This window comes from Haplochromis burtoni, unplaced genomic scaffold (assembly GCF_018398535.1).
Source record: "Haplochromis burtoni strain Fernald_Lab_line unplaced genomic scaffold, NCSU_Asbu1 Contig_340, whole genome shotgun sequence".
Classification (NCBI taxonomy): domain Eukaryota; kingdom Metazoa; phylum Chordata; class Actinopteri; order Cichliformes; family Cichlidae; genus Haplochromis; species Haplochromis burtoni.
In genome coordinates, this window is record NW_024582701.1 from 258937 (window position 1) to 278026 (window position 19090).

General features: G+C 38.9%; 1 protein-coding gene across 3 annotated transcripts in view; it reads left to right on the forward strand.

The window, feature by feature from the left end:
* Positions 1–19090, forward strand: part of ctdp1 (CTD (carboxy-terminal domain, RNA polymerase II, polypeptide A) phosphatase, subunit 1) — a 102039-nt gene that overhangs the window by 11054 nt on the left and 71895 nt on the right. For 2 of the 3 annotated variants that reach the window (XM_005942580.3, XM_042228657.1), the window contains exons 8-11: positions 2330–3361; positions 6002–6143; positions 6265–6495; positions 9159–9312. In XM_005942580.3, coding sequence (XP_005942642.1) covers positions 2330–3361; positions 6002–6143; positions 6265–6495; positions 9159–9312 — 1559 coding nt within the window. The remainder of the gene's footprint in view (positions 1–2329; positions 3362–6001; positions 6144–6264; positions 6496–9158; positions 9313–19090) is intronic. The other variant, XM_005942581.3, reaches the window with a different exon arrangement.

Here is a 19090-nt window from a genome sequence, read left to right on the forward strand (position 1 = left end):
TGGAGAAAAAGAGTCTAACTTAACATCAATGGTACTAAGAGTAGCTGTAGATAATATTACATCTGTGGGATGATTACTGGTAATTTTTTTCTGTAATGATTAAAATTTTATTTGTGAAGAAGTTCATGAAGTCATTACTAGTTAACGTTAAAGGGATTGTTGGCTCAAGGGTAATCTGACTTAGCTTCTTGGTCCTTGAAAAGTGACAATGTTCTTCTTTTATACTGCCAGTCTTCAGAACTAATAACACTGACATCAACAGTGCTATTTTTAAATTTTTATTTAATAATTTAGCATATTTACATGCCAAAACTAGCACAACCAACTTATCTTACCCAGACAACCAGAACTATCAATGTTGGCATCCTGATTTCATTGAAGAAATTGTGAGTATCAAACACTTAATTTCTGCCGTCCTGCTGAGCTGAATTGTGATGCACCATTTTTCAATCACATTATATTTATGAATAAATCAGAGACCAGGTGGTAGTTCAATATTCTAAAGCAATATAGTGGACAAAGCTCTGAGGCATTCGGTATTGCTCTCAAATATTTATTCCCCAGTAGATCTACTTTTCTGTTTATATTATAAACCCCACTGATTCAAACACAGAAGATTTCAGCCATATTTTCTATTAAAAAAATTAAATATGATAAAGATTGATCTTAAAATTTTAATGAGCCGTTTATGTTGTGGTCCAGCTGAAGCTTAGCCTATTGCATGGTTAACTGATATATCACTAAATAAAAATAAATAAATAAATAACAATATAGGACCAGAGCTGTGTGGGTTATATCATGGGTGAGTTCCAGTTACATTAAATGAAAAGTTCTTGCTCTTACCACGCAATTGTCAACCTTTCTAAGCTTGAAATGCATCACATAATGTCAGAGTAATTGGTTCTCTGTCCTTTGGAATATATTAGCCTTTGTTGAAAAGTTTGTTTGTTCACTATTTAATTTGCTGAATTCTCTTTCTGATGGCTGATGCACACTGGCCTGCCTCCTCAGATTATTTCACTGCCCTCTCTCGTCCATCCAGCCCTGTGGGTCACAGTGATACAGCACGCTTGTTTGAACAAGGAACCTTATTCGAAGTTTGCAGTAGATCTTTCTATCTTATTAAAATGATAAACTCCTTTGCTTAAAGAAAACATGACAACCTGATTCCAAATTTTTCTTTTTTAATTCTGTGCTGCTGATTGGTTAGCACAAAGCGAGTTGCTTTCACCGGAGTGATTCAGTGTACACAACCTCAATTTGTCTTAGAGGAAGACTCCGCTCCAAGAAGTGTTTGCCAAAAGGGGAACAGCGCTTCCTGAGCAAAAATCTAGGAGTGTGAAATGTCAGGAGGGTTATTAGTGAGAGGTTTATAATTGGAGGGCAACAGACCTTCCAGAATGCATTAATATAAAACATGTAACCATCAGCTCGAATAAAGTTATGTGGGTTCAAAAAAAGGAAAATGTTGCAGGTTAAAATGGTGCAGAGAGCGTTGCCTGCATAGGGTTTAACCACACCTGAGACATTTTTATTGCTCTTCAACATGTTGCTCTTCACCAGGGATTTCATACAGTCTTGTTCTTCCTCTACCCATGTGTGTTCTGGTACCTAACAGCAATGGAATCATTAAGTTAATCGGTACTCAGTAGTACTAATGTAACTCAGTTGGTAACCAGGTTTAATACCCACCCTATTGTTGGCAAATGAAATGATGTGCTGACATGTCCCAAATATCTTTAGCATGGTGGAAGTGAAGAATAATCAGCTAGCTAGCCACACAATCCTCGAAATCGTTCCACCAATAATGAAAAAACACTTTAGACCCGATCCTGTCCTGAAATACACCACCTCACCAACATGTGAGTTTTGTTAGGGAAGTAAGGCACATGTTTGGGGGGCAAAAATTAAAATAATATACTTGGAGTGAGATGGGGAAAATATTAATTAATGTATTGATGGCCCATTTTACTTTTTTCATAATGGACAGAATAAAAAAACACATTCCATCTTTCTATGAATTTGTTTTATGATCAAAGAATTTTATAAACTAGCACAGTTCTTTTATTCATTAGTTCATTACCATTTTGTTGCTGTCAGTACTCCATTACTAGTACTGCAACTCTAGTATCAATGCACAACCTCTGTTGAGCACATCAGTTGTAGAAGATAATCTTTGATGACCACTGGCAGTAGCTAAGTCCTTAACTCACCTTTTTAATTGTTGTTGTAACTTTTGGGAATCAGAAGCTGATCTCACTGTAGCCCCACCTCTAGGTTCTAATTCGTGTGTCCTTGAATACTTTTAAACTTCTATGTGTTTTTCCAGCAGGAGGCTCTTCGAGTCGACCAGCAGAGAGCACAGAACAAACAGGGACGCTTGGTGTCGATGAGCAAAATAATGGCCTCAGGAAAAGGGCAAAGGACAATAATGTTTCCAGAAAGGAAGAGTCCATAGCACCTCAGTCTTCTCAGGACATGCCATCAAAAGAACGGACACACCCGACAGCGGATGAGGACGAATCGGGACAAAATAAAGGGTCAGAGACTGAAACAAAACCTGTGGAAGAATCCAAGGACACCCAGAGAGATGAGATTACAAATGTTAAGGAAGACGATACAAATGGGACGCGAGAGGACAAGGAAGGTGCAAACTCATCGGCACCAAGACATGAGTCCAATAACCTAGACTTTGACCTTTCCAGTGACAGTGACAGTGACTCCATTACAGAAAAGCCCCCCTCATCAGAGAGTGACAGTGAAAGTAAGTCTGGCCAGACAAAGGAATCCGGTCAGGAAGAACCTGCTTGTAAGGATGGGGCAAAGGAAGAGGACAGTAAAGGCAGAGCTGAAGGTGAAAGCAGCTCTGACTCACCAGAGCCTTCAGTTCTTCTGCCTGACCCCGAGCTCGGAAATGGCTGCTCAGATAGGAGAGAGCCAGAAACAGAGTCCCAGAATAGTGAACAGTCTGGTGTTACCATGGGCGAGGAGCTGCTGGATCAGAGTATGGAAGATGACGAGGAAGAGGAGGAAGAAGCTGATAATGACCAGGACGATCATCTCATCTATTTAGAGGAGGTGCTTGAAAGGATCCATGCAGAGTATTACGCCCGCTATGAGGCATACTTGAGGAAGGAGGCCTCTGAAATTCCGGACATTCGGAAGATCGTCCCAGAGCTGAAAAGCAAGACACTGGAGGGGACGACGATAGTATTCAGTGGTCTGTACCCCACTAACTACCCCATGGAAAGGACCCGTGAGTACTATCATGCCAAAGCGCTGGGGGCCAAGATCAGCAAGAATCTGATTCTCAGTGCACAAAATCCCAATCGGACAACACATCTCATCGCAGCAAGAGCCGGTATGTACAGATGCGTGCTAGTTAAAGTATAGTGTATAGGCTTTGTTGGTACTGAGTGGTGATGTCGCAAGTTACATGTACTGTATTAAAAGATGGATGAAGCCATAAGCGTGAAGCAGAGATCCCTTAAACCTGGGACGCATAATGGACAACAGGGGGCAATCTCATTCTCAGTTGATTTATTCCTTTAAGGAATATTTAATTAATGATGGAGTGATTATGGATATAATCACTAGTTTCAACCCTACTTCTTAATAGTTGTGCATAGTGTTCTCAGCTTTAGTTAAATCTGACAATTCAGTTTTTATGGGTTTATTTTCAAGCGTTTCCAAAAAAAGAGTGGATTTCAAGTGCTGAACGCCTGCTACCTTTCACTCTTTTTCTGACCTGTTATTTAGCAAGATATAGTTAGTGATTTTCTTTAAGGTAACAATATGCTGGGACTGTGTGATTAATGCAAATTATGGTTTGCTAATGGTGACATTTGGTGAATGGTGAATTTAAGAAAGCTCACATAAGGCTTGTTTAAATGTCAGTGAATAAAGTGTCATTAGAGTTGATGTATCGTAGAGGTCAAGCATACAGTTAAGCAGTGCGCTGGTGTGATGAGTTATGGTTAAACTTATGAACATGGTTTAGTTCTTTGCATCAGTACCAATGAAGCTGCAGCAGCATGCTCTGTTTGCCGAAACAGAAACTCAGTAAGGAGGTTATCAGTGAGATTAGATTACACTGACATGCATATGAGCATGCATGCAAGAATGCAGCATCAACGAAAACTAACATTTAGAGATGTAATTGTAAATACAATGAATGATTAATGGAGGAAAAATGTATTGTCATAGCTATACAGCTTTTCTTTATGGAAGAAAGTGTTTCCCCAGGAATGAAGTGCATACGTGAATAGATATGAAAGTTTGTTTTAATGTTGTGCTAAAAATAAAAACATACAGATTTAAGTAACATTACTTGAGTGAAATGAAATGAATGAAGTGAAATTCATACACTTTGTTTTTTTCTAATTAGACCTACTGAAGTGAAAGAAACATGTTTTTATGTCAGAGTCCCTTCACCCAGCTTGGAAATTGTAGATTCACGGCTTCCATTGCCACCAATCAAGTTTACCATGTGAATAGAAGCATAGGAAGTGGCACTGTTAACCTGGGATGCAGTCGTGCTGAGAGCAGCACTTGGCAATCAGTCACCTCATACATCACCAGGATAGCCTGAGATGGAATATATGCAGTAGGATACTTAACTGGAAATAACTTCTGAAAATGCCTGTTACGTTGGCTGAACGGCAAAGTGGGCAGCCATGACACACATCCTACGAGGGTTAGTAATTAAATAATCATAGCTTTAACATCTGTGCCCACTTAACGACATGGGGTACAGCAGGAAGCTGTTTATGTCCCCCACGTTCTCCTCCATTAAACCTGTCCATCAGGACTCTGTTCTTTGATGGGCCCCTAACACAAACACATACAAACTCTGAGTTAAGTTTTATTTTTGCTGTTAAAGCTGTTAAGGGTATATGGTATCAGAAAAATTAAACTGTCAGATCAGTCATTTTAAAAGTTCATTTTGAGTCAAAAAAAAATAGCCACGTGGATTTGAAGTGGCCATGGCAACTGTGACTATAATCCTGGCAGTCCCTGCCATTCCAGCTTTGCGCTAGACTCAAATATCTCAACAGCTACTGATAGACTGTAATAATTTTTTTCAAACATTAATGGTCATCAAAAGTGAATTCTAATGCATAAATCTGCGTGTCAGTCATATTGGTTTATAAACAAAAACTCAGCTGTACTTGTTTAGTTGCTCATCATAGCTCCATATTGTTATTCTTCTTCTACTTAGCCTAGCTTTGCTGATTCACAGTTTAAATTATAAGAGATATTTATCTTAGCCTGAGCTTTGTTATACCTTTCTTTTTACAACCTCCATATTTGTTGATGATGACTAGATTTAGACATTACAGATTTGAATTCATCACTCAGTAAGACCTGCTGTGGTTGATTTTCAGTAAAGATCAAGTGTAATTTTTCATACCTCAGCCTTTTTTTCCTATTTCATCTCCTTAAGAATGGCTCCTTGAAAGCCATCTTTCCACTGAGAGCATTTTTTGGCTGTTTGACATTGGACATTTAAATTGTAGAGATTAGTTTGTTTTGATACATCTTACTTTTGTAGCTATCAAATAGTAGTATGTTGACCAGGATGTAAATAGATCTGGCAAAATACAGCTGAACTGCAGCTTTGCTCACTTTGCTCAAGCATTCAGCTTGTACATCAAGTACAAGTTTCTGCACTCAGTAATTCAGTCTGATGTCTTTGTGTCTGTAGTGTTATTCAGCACTTTATCAAATAAAACCTGACTTTTAGGAGTTGGATTATGCCCAGATTTGGCAGGAAAAAAAAGAAAAATGAATGGATGTTGACCCCGGTGGTTCCAAGAGATAGATCCTTTGTTATCTTTCAAAAAATATTGGCCAGGTAATTATTTTCTGCTTTCCAGTAGGGAAAGTGGGATCATCTATCTGAATTATTCAGCAGACGCAGAGTGAGTGCGTGTTTGGTAATGGCTTTCGATTGTAAGGTCAAAACTCGCTCGCATTCTCTTCCATCTCTGTCATCCAGGCACCGAGAAGGTCCGTCAGGCACAAGGTTGCAAGCACCTCCACGTTGTCAACCCAGACTGGCTCTGGAGTTGTCTAGAACGGTGGGAGAGGGTGGAGGAGCAGCTCTACCCACTGAAGGAGGATTACTCTAAGACAGCACGGTGAGGGCGTTGTGATCTTATGGAAACCAGCCAATTGATGATTTAAAGCATACTAACTGCAGAAGCCCAAAACTTCGTTGACTATTTTTCTTTTTCCTTTTTATTTTTGGTCTGATTAAAGGAGCAACAGTCCAGCACTTCTCCCTGACAATCAGGGCTCCCTGCAGAAACCTATTTTCCACCCAGCACCCATCCACCCGAGAACTCCACCTGCATCTCCAGAGGTTCGCACATATGACTCCATCACAGGGAAACTGATTCGCAGGGGCCCTGCAGTGTCCCGTCCATCAGCCTACCTCCACACGGCAGGATCTTTGTTGCTCTCTGATCCCAGAGAGCAGTCTGGTCTCAGGTACTGCAGGACTTTACCGTGAAATAAACAATATTTTGTGAGGGATCATGGGGGATCATACACCATGTATGATGCATCATGTAATATACCAAATTACACAACCTCAATGCAACAACATTGCACCAGTTTAATAGAGCGTGGAGCACTTCTATCAAAGTATTAATAATCATATCATTACATTTTAAATATGTTGGTTTTCTATTTCTATAATACTGCCATAAACTAGTGCTGAACTCTGAAGCGTCTTATGAAAGTACCTACAGTTTCAGAAAAGTGGCTCAGTGTTTCCACATTAAGCCAGTCTGCTTAAAGACAACTCTTTTATATTAGATCTTCAGTGTACTCCTTTGACTCCTGACTCTCATTTAATCTTTACCTTCTTTGTAAACCAAAGCAGCTGCCAGTGTAGTGATAGTCTACTACATGAATTACCCCCGTTGGAGATGTATAGCTTCCTTAGCCATCAACTGAGGAATAATAAAAAGGCTCCAACACCCTGTTATTGTGTGGACTGATGGTCTTTGATGGTCAGGGATATTCATCAGCCACAGAGGCTTCACCTCCCAGACAACTCTCCCACCTTGTATTGTTTACATTTTTGAATTCAGGGCAGTCAGACGTTTTCTCCCTATGCAGTGATCAGAATTGCCAGTCGCGTCCTTGTTTGACAGCAATAATGTGGCAGGTGAAAGGACGGCTTCACAGTTCACCTCTGATCTGTCACTCTGTCATTCATCAGTCACCAACATTGCCAGTTTGTCATTGGGATGCCACATGCAGACGCTGACCTGCATGCTTTATAATAACGCCAGAAAATTACAGACTCCAACTTTTAATAGCAGCTCAAAGTGTTTTTAAGTTGAATATATCTGTGATCATACTCTGTAATTAATCATCTAAAGCGGAAAATTGGCTCATTTTATTCATAGATTAGAGGCACTGTGGAGTTTTCAGGAAGTTGCATAACCTTGGATTGAATCATCAAAGAAGATCTGCTCAATTAAGCACTGCCAAGAGGAACCGTAGAAAAGTTTGTCTTCCCATTTGCATCTACTGGGCCCTCGTTACAGAGAAGAAAGCCTATCTGTGTGTTTTGTGACTGGTCTACTCCCTTTTACCGCCTACACCTACTTGTCTATGAGCTGATTATGTACAGTGTTTGCAACCTAATTCTGGTGCCTGGCATTTCCTGTAAATATCACTATAACATATACAGCATCAAGAATAAAATGAGAAAAATGATAATGATACTCTTTGTTTTTTTAATTCATCCTGGAATGCCTGGAAGGTGATTCGTTTGATTCGGTTTGTTTTTCTCTTATCTAAATTTTAAAAATCTTTGTGTTAATCTGCATCTTTATAGAAATGAGAAAAAGTGTCATCGTCTCAATGTTCTAAAAGAAATGTCACAAACTAATCCCGATGTAGATATCCTCTCTAATCCAATTTTTATTTTTATTTTTTTTGAAGAGACCTTCCCTGACTTTGTTGGTTGCCTCCAAAGCATATGGAATAACTTCACTGTGAAGGATGCTCGATGAATTGTCTGTGAAAATCCAAAAGATGTGACAATGCTTCTTTTCAGTTCTCCCAATCAACAGTGAGAAACGCTAACAGCAGCTTAGAAATGGATGCCAGTAATCACAAACGTCAACAAGCAGCAAGCTCCCAGTGCAATAAAGACTCCAGCACTCATGTTGCACAAGGCCAAAAAAGACATTTTAGCTTTGGCTTTAGATAGCCTCATTACTCAATGACATAGTCGCTATGGTTAACCAGCTAATTATTATGTAAGGCATCAAACAAATTCATTGAGTGAGCAGGTAACCTGACATCACATTTGCAAGAAATAGAAATATATTTTACCCCTCAGGATAACAGTATGTTGGACTTGAGCAGGGCATTCTGTGAAGGGTCAGTTGGTTTTTCAGGATCAAATCCAGCCTGGAGCTGTCTTTCTGATGTTTAGGCTGATGTTAGCTTGCTTGCTAAAACGGACAAACTACAAGTGATTTCCCTAAAACATTTAGTTGAATAGATAAGGTCAGCTAAATCATCCAATTTCATGTGCTGGTCTAGTAACTTAGGTGGCTGTTTTGCAAATAAGGAAATGGGGAACTAATCATTTGTGCAGCATGCCTACGTTATACCCAGCTGAACAACGATACCTTACTTCCTGACATTATGGCAGTATGAGTGGAAAAGCTAGCTTGCATGGTTATTATGGTAGTATAATATCAAACTGCAGACTTTTTGAAACAAGTAAATTTGTTAAAGTGACAAAGCAATTATGTAACTAACATTTTGCTGCAGTAATAACAAACATGGAGGTAGTTAGCCAGCTCACTGTAACATCACACCTGACCCAAGCATATAGTGTATACACTGGTCTCTGGGCAGGCAGGTGCATCTATAAAAACATAAAGTAGTGAAATATAATAGAACATAACAGTGTTGTGTATTTCTCATTAATATTCAGGCCATTGTACACTTTCATGTGACATCTGAGCAGCACAGCATTTAAAGACCACAGATGCCATTAAAAACTGTTTTTCTGATGTAGTACCCACTACCAATTTCAGAATAAAATGTAGCTACCACATTTGGACAAAGTTATTTGTATTTTCAGTGTTTCACGTTTGTTTTATACTTGTGTACCTTAGGGGAACCTCACAGAGTCAGCAAGACGAGGGAGTAGAGTCCGGCCAAGATGATGAGCAGCCTGGACCATCTCGGCGGAAACGACAGCCAAGCATGTCAGAAACAATGCCGCTATACACTCTCTGCAAGGAGGACCTGGACAGCATGGACAAAGAGGTAAGGATGGATGAAACTTTTGTTCAGCATTCGACCTGGTGGCGTTTGAGCTAGACTAGGGAGTCTACAGAAATCTGTCATGTTTAATGAGTCTGTTACACACATTCAAAATAGGCTTGTGCCATTTTGCGCCAACAGTGACAGACACTGTGAAAAGGGAAAGTTCTCTGTACAAGGAATGAGGCAATTAAATGGTTTCATTTCAGCAGTGACTGTGAAATAAATTTCCATACCATACTCACAGCAGGCATCTACCTGCAGTGTTATTGCTTTGCATTGGATGTAGGAATGGAAATCAGAAACTGGTTCTCCAAATCTAATCCAGCAAAACACGTATGCCTCTGAGCTCATTAGTTCTTTTGATAATGTCACCATATTTGTCAGACAGTTATGCACTGCAAAGGAGGGACATCAATTTAGAAGTGGAAATGCTGCACATATTTCAGCCCTTTCCTGCTGTGTTCAAATGCATAGACAGGGAAACATTTGCAGTTAAGAAAAAAATTAGGACTACAGATAGGACATTAATGAGGGAATTGTAAAAAACAAAACAAAAGTTAAATGTTATCAAATGGTAAATATAATGGAACCTTTCACAGCAGTCAAAACGTCAGCAGCACATCCTTAAACCTTTCATCTGATGTTCAGATCTTTCCACAGACTATTACTTCTGTCTGCTTACTGCATTTTGTAGTTTTGGCCTCACGAGGCAGGTGAAGTGATTACTAATGTCAGGGAGCTCAGCTCCCTCTTTGGTAATACTCTATAATGGAATTCTGAATTCTTCTAATGCTTCAGCAGGGGGGGAAAGTGCAGAGCAGATCCTTGAGATCTGCCAAGAGCCTCTCGGTGGGCGATTATTCTAGTGAAAGAGCTATGTGGCTTGTTCACATGGGGTATGACAAGCCACGTTTGAAGTGAGGTCAGTGGTGGATTATTGCGATTATTTTCTTTTGCATGTAATGATAATTTCTCACAGGAAAGCTGCATGGGTTACTGCTAGATTCATTTGTCCTTTGAATATGATTAAAGGGAAGTTAAAAGTAAGAATTCTGGGAAAAAAATTAAGCAACTTTTTGTATTTCTTTGTAGTTAATATATACTGCATTCACCTTTAAGCTGCACCATGAACATTTTTTAATTAAAAATTGCAAAAATGGAATGTGTCGCTAACATTGACAGTATGAAAGATAGATGTAGCTCACAACGTTTGGTTGTGAAGAAGCAAACGTGACGTCATAGTAAAACCTGACTGTGAAACTACACGCTCATTGGTGTGGTTGACAAGTCGTTAACTAATTATCCTGTGGTTTCATAACACAGGTAATCCGCGTTTTTGAAAAGTAGTTGGAAAAAGATTTATAAAACAGATGTAATTTAATTTTTCTGCCATTAACGTGTCACAGCCTCAGCTATCGCCATCTGGTGGTCTTTGGGTAGAATGCAGGTTTTAGTCACTTTGGCCGCATTGGCTTTTTTCAGCCTGGAAGTTACTTTTGTGTTTTATACTATCTGTGATCTTTAGTAGTGGAAAAAAAATACTCAGGTACTCTTTACACTTTGTGGTCCCTTTTTGCACATTTCACAGACTCACTCTTATTTTACAGCCCACTAATGAACTGTTTTGGTTGACATTCATTAACCTTGCTTAAAAGTGCAGCATGCTTGTGTAGTTTATTGTTGTATATAAACAAATTGGGGAAAAGGAATGTTTCCTTTGCCCATCCCATTGTTTTCAAGCAAATCAATTTATTTTAAAGGTGACTTTCATGGGCTAGTGAATGAATAAAGTAATGAGCAAAAGATTAATCTGGATTGAAAGCATTAAGACTTCTTATAATGAAACAATGAAGATTTTTGTACATGACATAATAGTTTTGTGGCTTTCAACCCTTAAAGTTTTAACTTGAGATCTGGGTATAGACCCTATAAGGAAATTGCACTTTTAGTTAGATATAATTAAATGTTGTGGATGTCATTGTGATTGGTCATGCTTTAAACCACAAACTGTCTCCTGTTACTGGGATGCAAAATGATCTGCCTGGTTATTAACTCGATTGAATTCTGGGGTTAAGTAACTCCGTAGCTGCAGGCAACCACTCAGCCTGGGAACTGCTTTGCTTTGCCTTTTAGGAAACAGACTCCCCACTCCCCCTATTTTTTTTCTCCTACACTTCATGTGCTTATAGATCCTTAGCTGACTCACACATCTTCTATATATTGCTGACCTACACTACTGCCAAAACCAGCAGCTATTTAACATTTATTTGTTAAATTATATACATATGCTTCCATTGTGATGTATAGTTTGCAACTGCGTCTTATTGTTAAGACGTGGCCTGACTAGCTTGTGTTGGAATAGCAGATAACCCCCGTTGCTACTGTTAGCTAGCATGATAATTAGTCCATCAGGCTTGCTTTTAGCATTGGCACTTAAGCTAGAAAAACATATGTATTTTTAATGTTCTGTGCCACTGGATGTCGCACAGCATTGCTTTTAAGGTTGTTTGATGGCTTAGAGTAAAACATAAATAGCCTAGTGATTCAGTTCATTTATATTATATTTTCTATTGTTTTGGATTTAGAAAGGCTAACAAAACAGACAACCGAGAGTTCTGCCTGAACACCCATCTTATACACGCATGCCATGAATCCCAAAGCTTGACAGGCTGTTCATGCCTGGGTTCAGTTGCTGAGTTACAGTAGGACAGTTGCTGTCTGGAAGAAGAATAAATAGATTGAAATTTGATTTTTTTTTAAAAAATGTACATCTTTTCCCATTTTCTTTTTACCAGTAAGCACAAGGGATGGGTATCGTTTAGGTTTTATCTGATACCGTACCAAACCGGTACTTTTGAAACGGTGCCGGTGCTTAAACGGTGCTCGAATCGGTGCTTAAAGAATGGAAAACACACACTTTGTCCAAAAACCTCTCATGTTTAGCTGTTTTTTTTGTGAAAAGATAACAATGTTAGCCTTTTCTGCAGCTATAGAGCATATATGGTATCACTCTTGGCTGGAAGCAGTGCTCAATCAATGGAAAAAAACACCAATTTTGTCTAAAAACCTCTCATGTTTAGCTGTTTCCCACTTTTTCTTTGGTCATTTTAGCCTTTTTGGCCAGGGTGAAGGGAGTATCTGCCATCAAACAAGAAGACAGCCGCATGTAGCTATGACGGTGTTTGCTAGTTCACCTTACGTGCATTAATGTAATAATGTGGCCAGGACTCGCCTCTTCGGGTTCTTGGGGGATGTTGCAAACTCCGGGTCTGATAACAGGCACCACACCCTCAGTCGATGTGCACGGTGTGAGATCTCGCAGCAAGCTATCAAATACGGTGCATTTCTCAGCTTTTAAAAAAACGCTATGCATCGCCAAGTGTTTCATCAGATTCGAGGTGTTACCTCCTTTGCACAGTATCAGCTTAAAGCACTTGTTGCAGGCTGCTGAGTTTGCATCTTTTGCTGTGAAGTACAGCCAGACTTTTTATTCTGTAGCTCTGCTCTAAAAGAACGTACGTACCTGGGCCCGCCTACTATCCTCGGAAAGGTAAAATGGCTAGAATCCAAAGTGTATGACGTCTCAGGAAAAAAAGCACCAAAATGTGCGCTGCTTTTCGGTCTGGTTACCGTTTATGTCAGAACCGGTGCCATCATGGCACCGGATACCGGTACCCATCCCTAGTAAGCACACAAAACAAAGAGTTCATTGTACTAAAACCTTTAATATTACTCAATATAATTCTTTCTGGTAGAGGCATCTAATGGGTCCTTTTAGATGCTGTGGCTAAAGGAAAACAGACTGGATTTTAGAACCACTGCAGCCAAATGGAAACTGAACATTGTGGGTTTGTTATTAATCTGCAAATGGAGCAGTCAGTGGTTTGGTCAGAGCTTTGGTATAATTATGTATGACCTGGTGTAATTAGACTGAAAAAATGGCTTTCATGTCTTTGAAATGCTGTTTTGAAACAGGGATGGCATGGTGCTTGAAAACCATGTATGTGTTCTAAGTATGAAATGATTGTCTTTCATTCATTGATGAACATGCAAGTAAATTAGCTTAACTGTTTTGTTAGACTGAGGTTTGGAAAATGTAGTTTGTTCAAATGTGGTAATTCTCGCTGGTTCTACCTTGGTGAAATTATGAGCTCACATATCTCTGTAGGCATTGCTCTGATTATTCTAATTATTCATCCTCTGTGAACTCCTACAGATATAAGAGCTTTTTGCACTCTGTAATTGCTTTGTGTGAAGTAGGGGGCTGAACTACTGGAGGATAGAGCTGCCATCTCTCAATCTTCTGAAGTGTCAAAGCCTCATAGCTGCTCTCTTATAGATGGGGGGGATATATTTCGATGCCCAGGGGAAGCTTGAAAATCACACTTTCCCCACATTTCTGCCCTTAAAAAGAGAGTGCAAAGGAACGTTTGTCTTGTTAAACAGGATTTGGCAATGAATGCAAACCAGGTTGGACACACAAGATGAAATTGAGATTGGAGAGGATCGTGATTATCCATAGGTCCATCCTTAACATCAGGGATTATAGACATTTATGGCAGTTGGCTCTAAGATTTAGGTCATACAGGCTTAGAAACCATTCTGCGATTTCCTGACAGCCTCTGGTTGCTTAGGAAAAACGTGTATTCCCATCAGGTTTGCTGAGATTGCTGTAGTTGCCCATAGCTTGCATGGAAGATGCTGACCCGTCTCCAAACACTCACCAACTACTGGCCAAGCGATAGTTAAGCTTGAATTAGTGCAAAACAAATAGACATCAAGTGCCTTTAAAGTAAAAGTAAATATGTTTCAAAAGGCACAGCTATTACTTTGAAGAGAAACGGCCTCTCTTCCTGGTTTGAGTCACACTTTTCAATTTCATGTGCAGACAAGTTTACCTCTGTCAGCAACCTCTAGCAACCGCCTGCCAACCATTCATGGATTGCTTTTTTCCCTAAGCAGCCGGAGGGGTCGCAGATTGATCTCGGCCTGTTTGACTCTGGGTTCAATTTAATTAACTGTTCATAAGTATTAATCCTCCTTTGCATAAAGACAGAAGGGGTGAGGTTTGGTTGTACTGTTCTAGAAAGTCACATGTCTTTATCTAGCACATGCTTTTTTCCCATTTATCACGACCATGTGCACTAAAACTTTAGCATGACAGCATGGACCAAGCATTAATTTTCAGTCTTAATTAAAGGCCAGCGTCTTGCTGATGTAGCACTATAGTGGATAAAGATCAAGTTGCCTGATAAGGTATCCAGAATTGATTCCCAGTATTATTCCCAAAACACAATTGTGTAAATGTGGTATTAGTTCTGAAGTTGATCATTAATTTGGGGGCAATTTTATAATGATTTGTTTAATCTTGCTCTGTTTTGGGAAAAAATACAGTGTCCAAACCCTTATGTTTACTTTGAAGTGGTCTATTTAAACATTTTAAGGCATATAATTTTATTTACTCTAGGCTGTAGTTCTCAAAGTCACACTACTGGGCTATTCCAACACCTCTTAAACTAATTCTGCCTGATGTGTACGTGTTTAAAGATAAATTATGACTGACAAGGAAATGAAATGAAATTTTATATACTCCGCTATTAATAAATGATAATCCTGCTACATCCTGCATAGCGCTTATATCATCTTACTGTGTTATTTCCATAAATAATACATTTACAATCATATTACATCACAGTATTACAAAGGGGCAACTGTTTAAAAAATGTTTCCGAGTAGCTGAATAAAGGCACGTTGATAGGCCTTTGGTTTTTTTTTAGTTTCGATTATTAGCTTTAGCAATTTATTAGGGGTGGGGGAAAAAATCGATACTGTGTAGTATCGTGATATTTTGTTTGCTAATAATGTATCGATACAGGGAGAGCAGAAATCGATATTTTGTTACAAAAAAAGTTTTTGTGGACTGGAACATGCTCTGACTTCAGAGCATGTTGATCAGCTCCTTTTTCTGAGCAAGAATCCTGACATTCCTTCACTGTCCAAATGTGTTTAACTTTTTTTTTGGCAGCAATAAACTAAATTTAAGACATGTTTTATTTTAATTAAGTTTAAAACTTTTTTATTTAATGTAAAATTATATTTTGTTTTAATTTACTTTCAAATTCTTCAGTTGCTGAATGGGCTGCATAGTTTTCATAAATTGCATAGTTCAGAATAGCTATAATTGTACCAGATGGTTGCATTCAGTTAAGTTGGACTAGACTGTAATACAAACCGTTCAGTTTGTCAACAATAAAACTGACTGAAATGAGAGAAAGACTGAGTGTGAGACTTTGATATTAGATAAAATGAATATTGATAAAGTTTACCTTTATGTACAGAATCTGAATATCGCAAAATATTTTAAAAAATTGCAATAATATCGTATCGTGGGATGTATGGTGATTCCCACCTCTACAATTTATCAGACTTGTAGAACTGTAAGGCACGACTGTTTGCTTCTTGCAAGTGAAGCTTAAAGCCTCGTTCACCATGTTTTGCTCTGTAAAGGGGTAGAGAAGTTGACTCAAGTGAAGGGTCCTTTGTAGATGCACTGCATTTCAAATGTCATCCTCTTCAAACTGTTTTGCTAAAGGCCAGTCTGTGACATTCTTAAACACTCTGGATCTTCAGGGGCAGAGGGAAAGAACCACACTTAATTGGCTCAAGTAAGGTACACATTTGAGTCAGTTGGACAGCCTCACATTTAAATGCCAGCAATAGTAACATGGTGGTGTTTGTGTCAGTTTACCTGGAGCAATGTGTGCAGAGCTGCCTGGCAAATAACCGTGTACCAACTGGATGACCTTTCTTTGAAATTGCTGTGCCCTTGATGGCTGCATTTATGACTGGAAATGACTGGAATCGGTTTTGTCTTATTGCTCTCGCTAACATAATGATGTGGAATGTGGACCATCAGTCCTATGTTGGATGTTATTAGTGAGACTCTATGCAGTCATCTGCTCCAGGATTCTAAATCAAGTAAATAAATGAGCATGTGGGTATTATAAAGTCAGGCGAGCAATAAGACCGGTTGCTGTTGGAGTAGCATGCTCCCCCACGCACATGGCTCATTAAGTCTAAGACCATAGTGCATTCATCAGTCACTCTTCACCTGCAAGTATTGATCTTGGTCGTATTTCCCAAAATATGATATGCATGGCAAACAAAATTTATTTATTTTTGTTAGAATTAATATAGAAGATGATAATCATAAGAAGAAAGCAAATAAATGTAGAAGAAGCAGGCCGACCATTAGCATCTGTCTGTCTCATTAAAGAAAAAGAAAAAAGCCCCCTACAGCCAACCGTAATAACACCTGTTTTATCCATTTGGATGGTCTCCCAGGAGAGAGCATTTTAACCCAGTCTCCTGCCAGCAGAGTCATTTGGCACGTGCTGCACCCTGCCACAGCTAATGTGTGCCAAAGAGACATGCTGCTCTCTGTGAACAGAGTTAGACCCGTAATTTAAGTTTTAATGTGAACAGCATAGCAGTCCCACCAGTTTCAACATATAGTGTATTAAGACTTGCAATCTGTGAAATTTAATTTGGCCAATAATGAGCGTTTTTGTTGATTTAAAAGCTTAAATGTATTTATTTTCTTTGCAATAAAGTCACAAGTTTACTTTTAATCCAGTGCAAAGCTCCTCTTGGGGTCAGGGTGCCGTAGCTTGATTACTGCTACTTGTCATCATATCAGTTCTCAGATTACATCAGTCCAAGCGTTTACTAATGATTTATGAATGCTACAGAATCTGGAAATACAAGAGGGATAATTGCATTTGATGCTCAGACATGGAGACCTGTCCTGAGCCTTTTGGCATTAGCAAATATGTAGTAGGGGAACTTGGATTTGAGTGGTTGAACGTGTGTTCTTACAGCATTAGCGTATAAATACCCGGAGTGCTTAAATTTAGGTTCATTATGTCTGATGCCAAGATGTGTTTTTAGTTCTGGACATGCAATTAATACATTTACTGGACAGTTTTTGTGATGTCTTTATTTAATTTATTGTAATAAACAACTCAGTTGTTTGTTTGTAATTTGTTTGTGATTTTAGCTCAGTTTGGTGTTTTTAAATGTCAGTCTATTTATACTCACTGAAGGTTTTTAATTCGGGTTGCTGTTTAAGCTCACTTAAAAGACTATTATAAAAACAATCTTATATTTAGCTGCTTCATGTTAACTCCTGATAATTGTCTGGCAGTGTTAACAGAAAAACTCAAACGTCCTTCAATTAGCCTCAACTTTATAGAATACTGTCAAACTTTTAAGGACTGGGCTATTGTCTGACAGAACTAGTTCTTAAGATGTGCTTTGCAACCACATAAAACGTTAGCTGTCTTTAAAGTTATTATGATTGATCACACTCAAAGCTGATTGACAAGCCTCGCATTCTAGAGAAAGATGTGGAAAGTGGAAGATGTGAAATTACTTGAAAACTGCAAAAACAAAGCACATTTTCATGCTAACTGGGCATACACTGACAGCATAGCATTATCCAAACAGAGTTCAATTCTGAAAACGTTTGTGAACAAGAACAGAATGCATTGATTTAGAAATCTCATAAACCCATATTGTCTTCACAGTAGAGCTTAGAAAACATACGTTGGAAGTAAGACAATGTAGCTTTATAAGAAAAGAGTATTAGGTCAAGTTTGAGCGAAGTGAATCTATTCAGATGAAATCATCTACCTATTACGCTGAGTGTGTGATACGGTCTGTGGTGCTGAATTTGAGTTTCACAACTTTTAAAGAATTTAATTAGAAGACATTAGACTGATCAAATCAGACCAATGCTGCAAACAGGAATCATGCCAACACAACCAGCAAATTATTGCTCCCAGTCACACGAATCCATCATTTAGCCCTTGACCTGAAGCGGGATGAATATTCCATCTGGTCCAGTTTCCATTTGCACCAGTCTTTGGCAGCCTGGCAGAAATCTCTCATTTGGCTGTTGCATAATGTCCACTATTGGTCCACATTAAAAAAAAAAAACAACAACAAAAAAAAGAAGCTTCTATTCCTTTCTGAGCAACTTGGTGAAGATTTATTTTTTTCTAAGGTTAAAAAAACCCACATCATTGATATAAACACTGAAATCTAAAAAGTAATAACACAAAACTGTCACCTGAAGCTACGTGGGGTCTGTTATTTCACAGTAATGTTTTCAGTTCAGCCTTATGCAACTCTCTTCGACTAACCTCAGCTTTTTTAGCATATCTTTTCTGGATAATGGTAAAAAGAAACCAGCGTGTTCCTGTTTACAGAGCCTCTAAAAAGTTCATTCTCAGAAGATTGCTGCATCTTTTCCATTTGAGCACTTCAGCTTTCCTTTATTTATGAGGAGCAAGCAGAGGATGGGAATGCCCTTGACTCAAAACAATGAGAGCTGGGTTTGTGACCCTGAGCTAATGAACAGCTGCAGGTATGAGTAGATTGGTGTTGGAGTTCTTTGTGCTCCCGATTCACCGGTCCCAATGCATAACATTACTGTTTTGTTTTAAATAGCTAGTAATCACAATAGCTTCACATCGACTTCTCGTATTCATTTCCATTAATTTCTTTTCCCGATGGTCTCCAGTGAGCACTTTCTCACCCAGCACAAAGCCCTCATCTTCCTCTCCCCACTTTGAACGAGCCATCAACACTCTTACTCCATTCAGCAATCAGCCGTCGGCTCTATTACCACCTCTGACTACCTTTCCCAGATGAAGTCGGTAATTTTGGCAGGGTGTAGCTTATGTAATCCCTCTTCATTGGGACTTTGCTATGA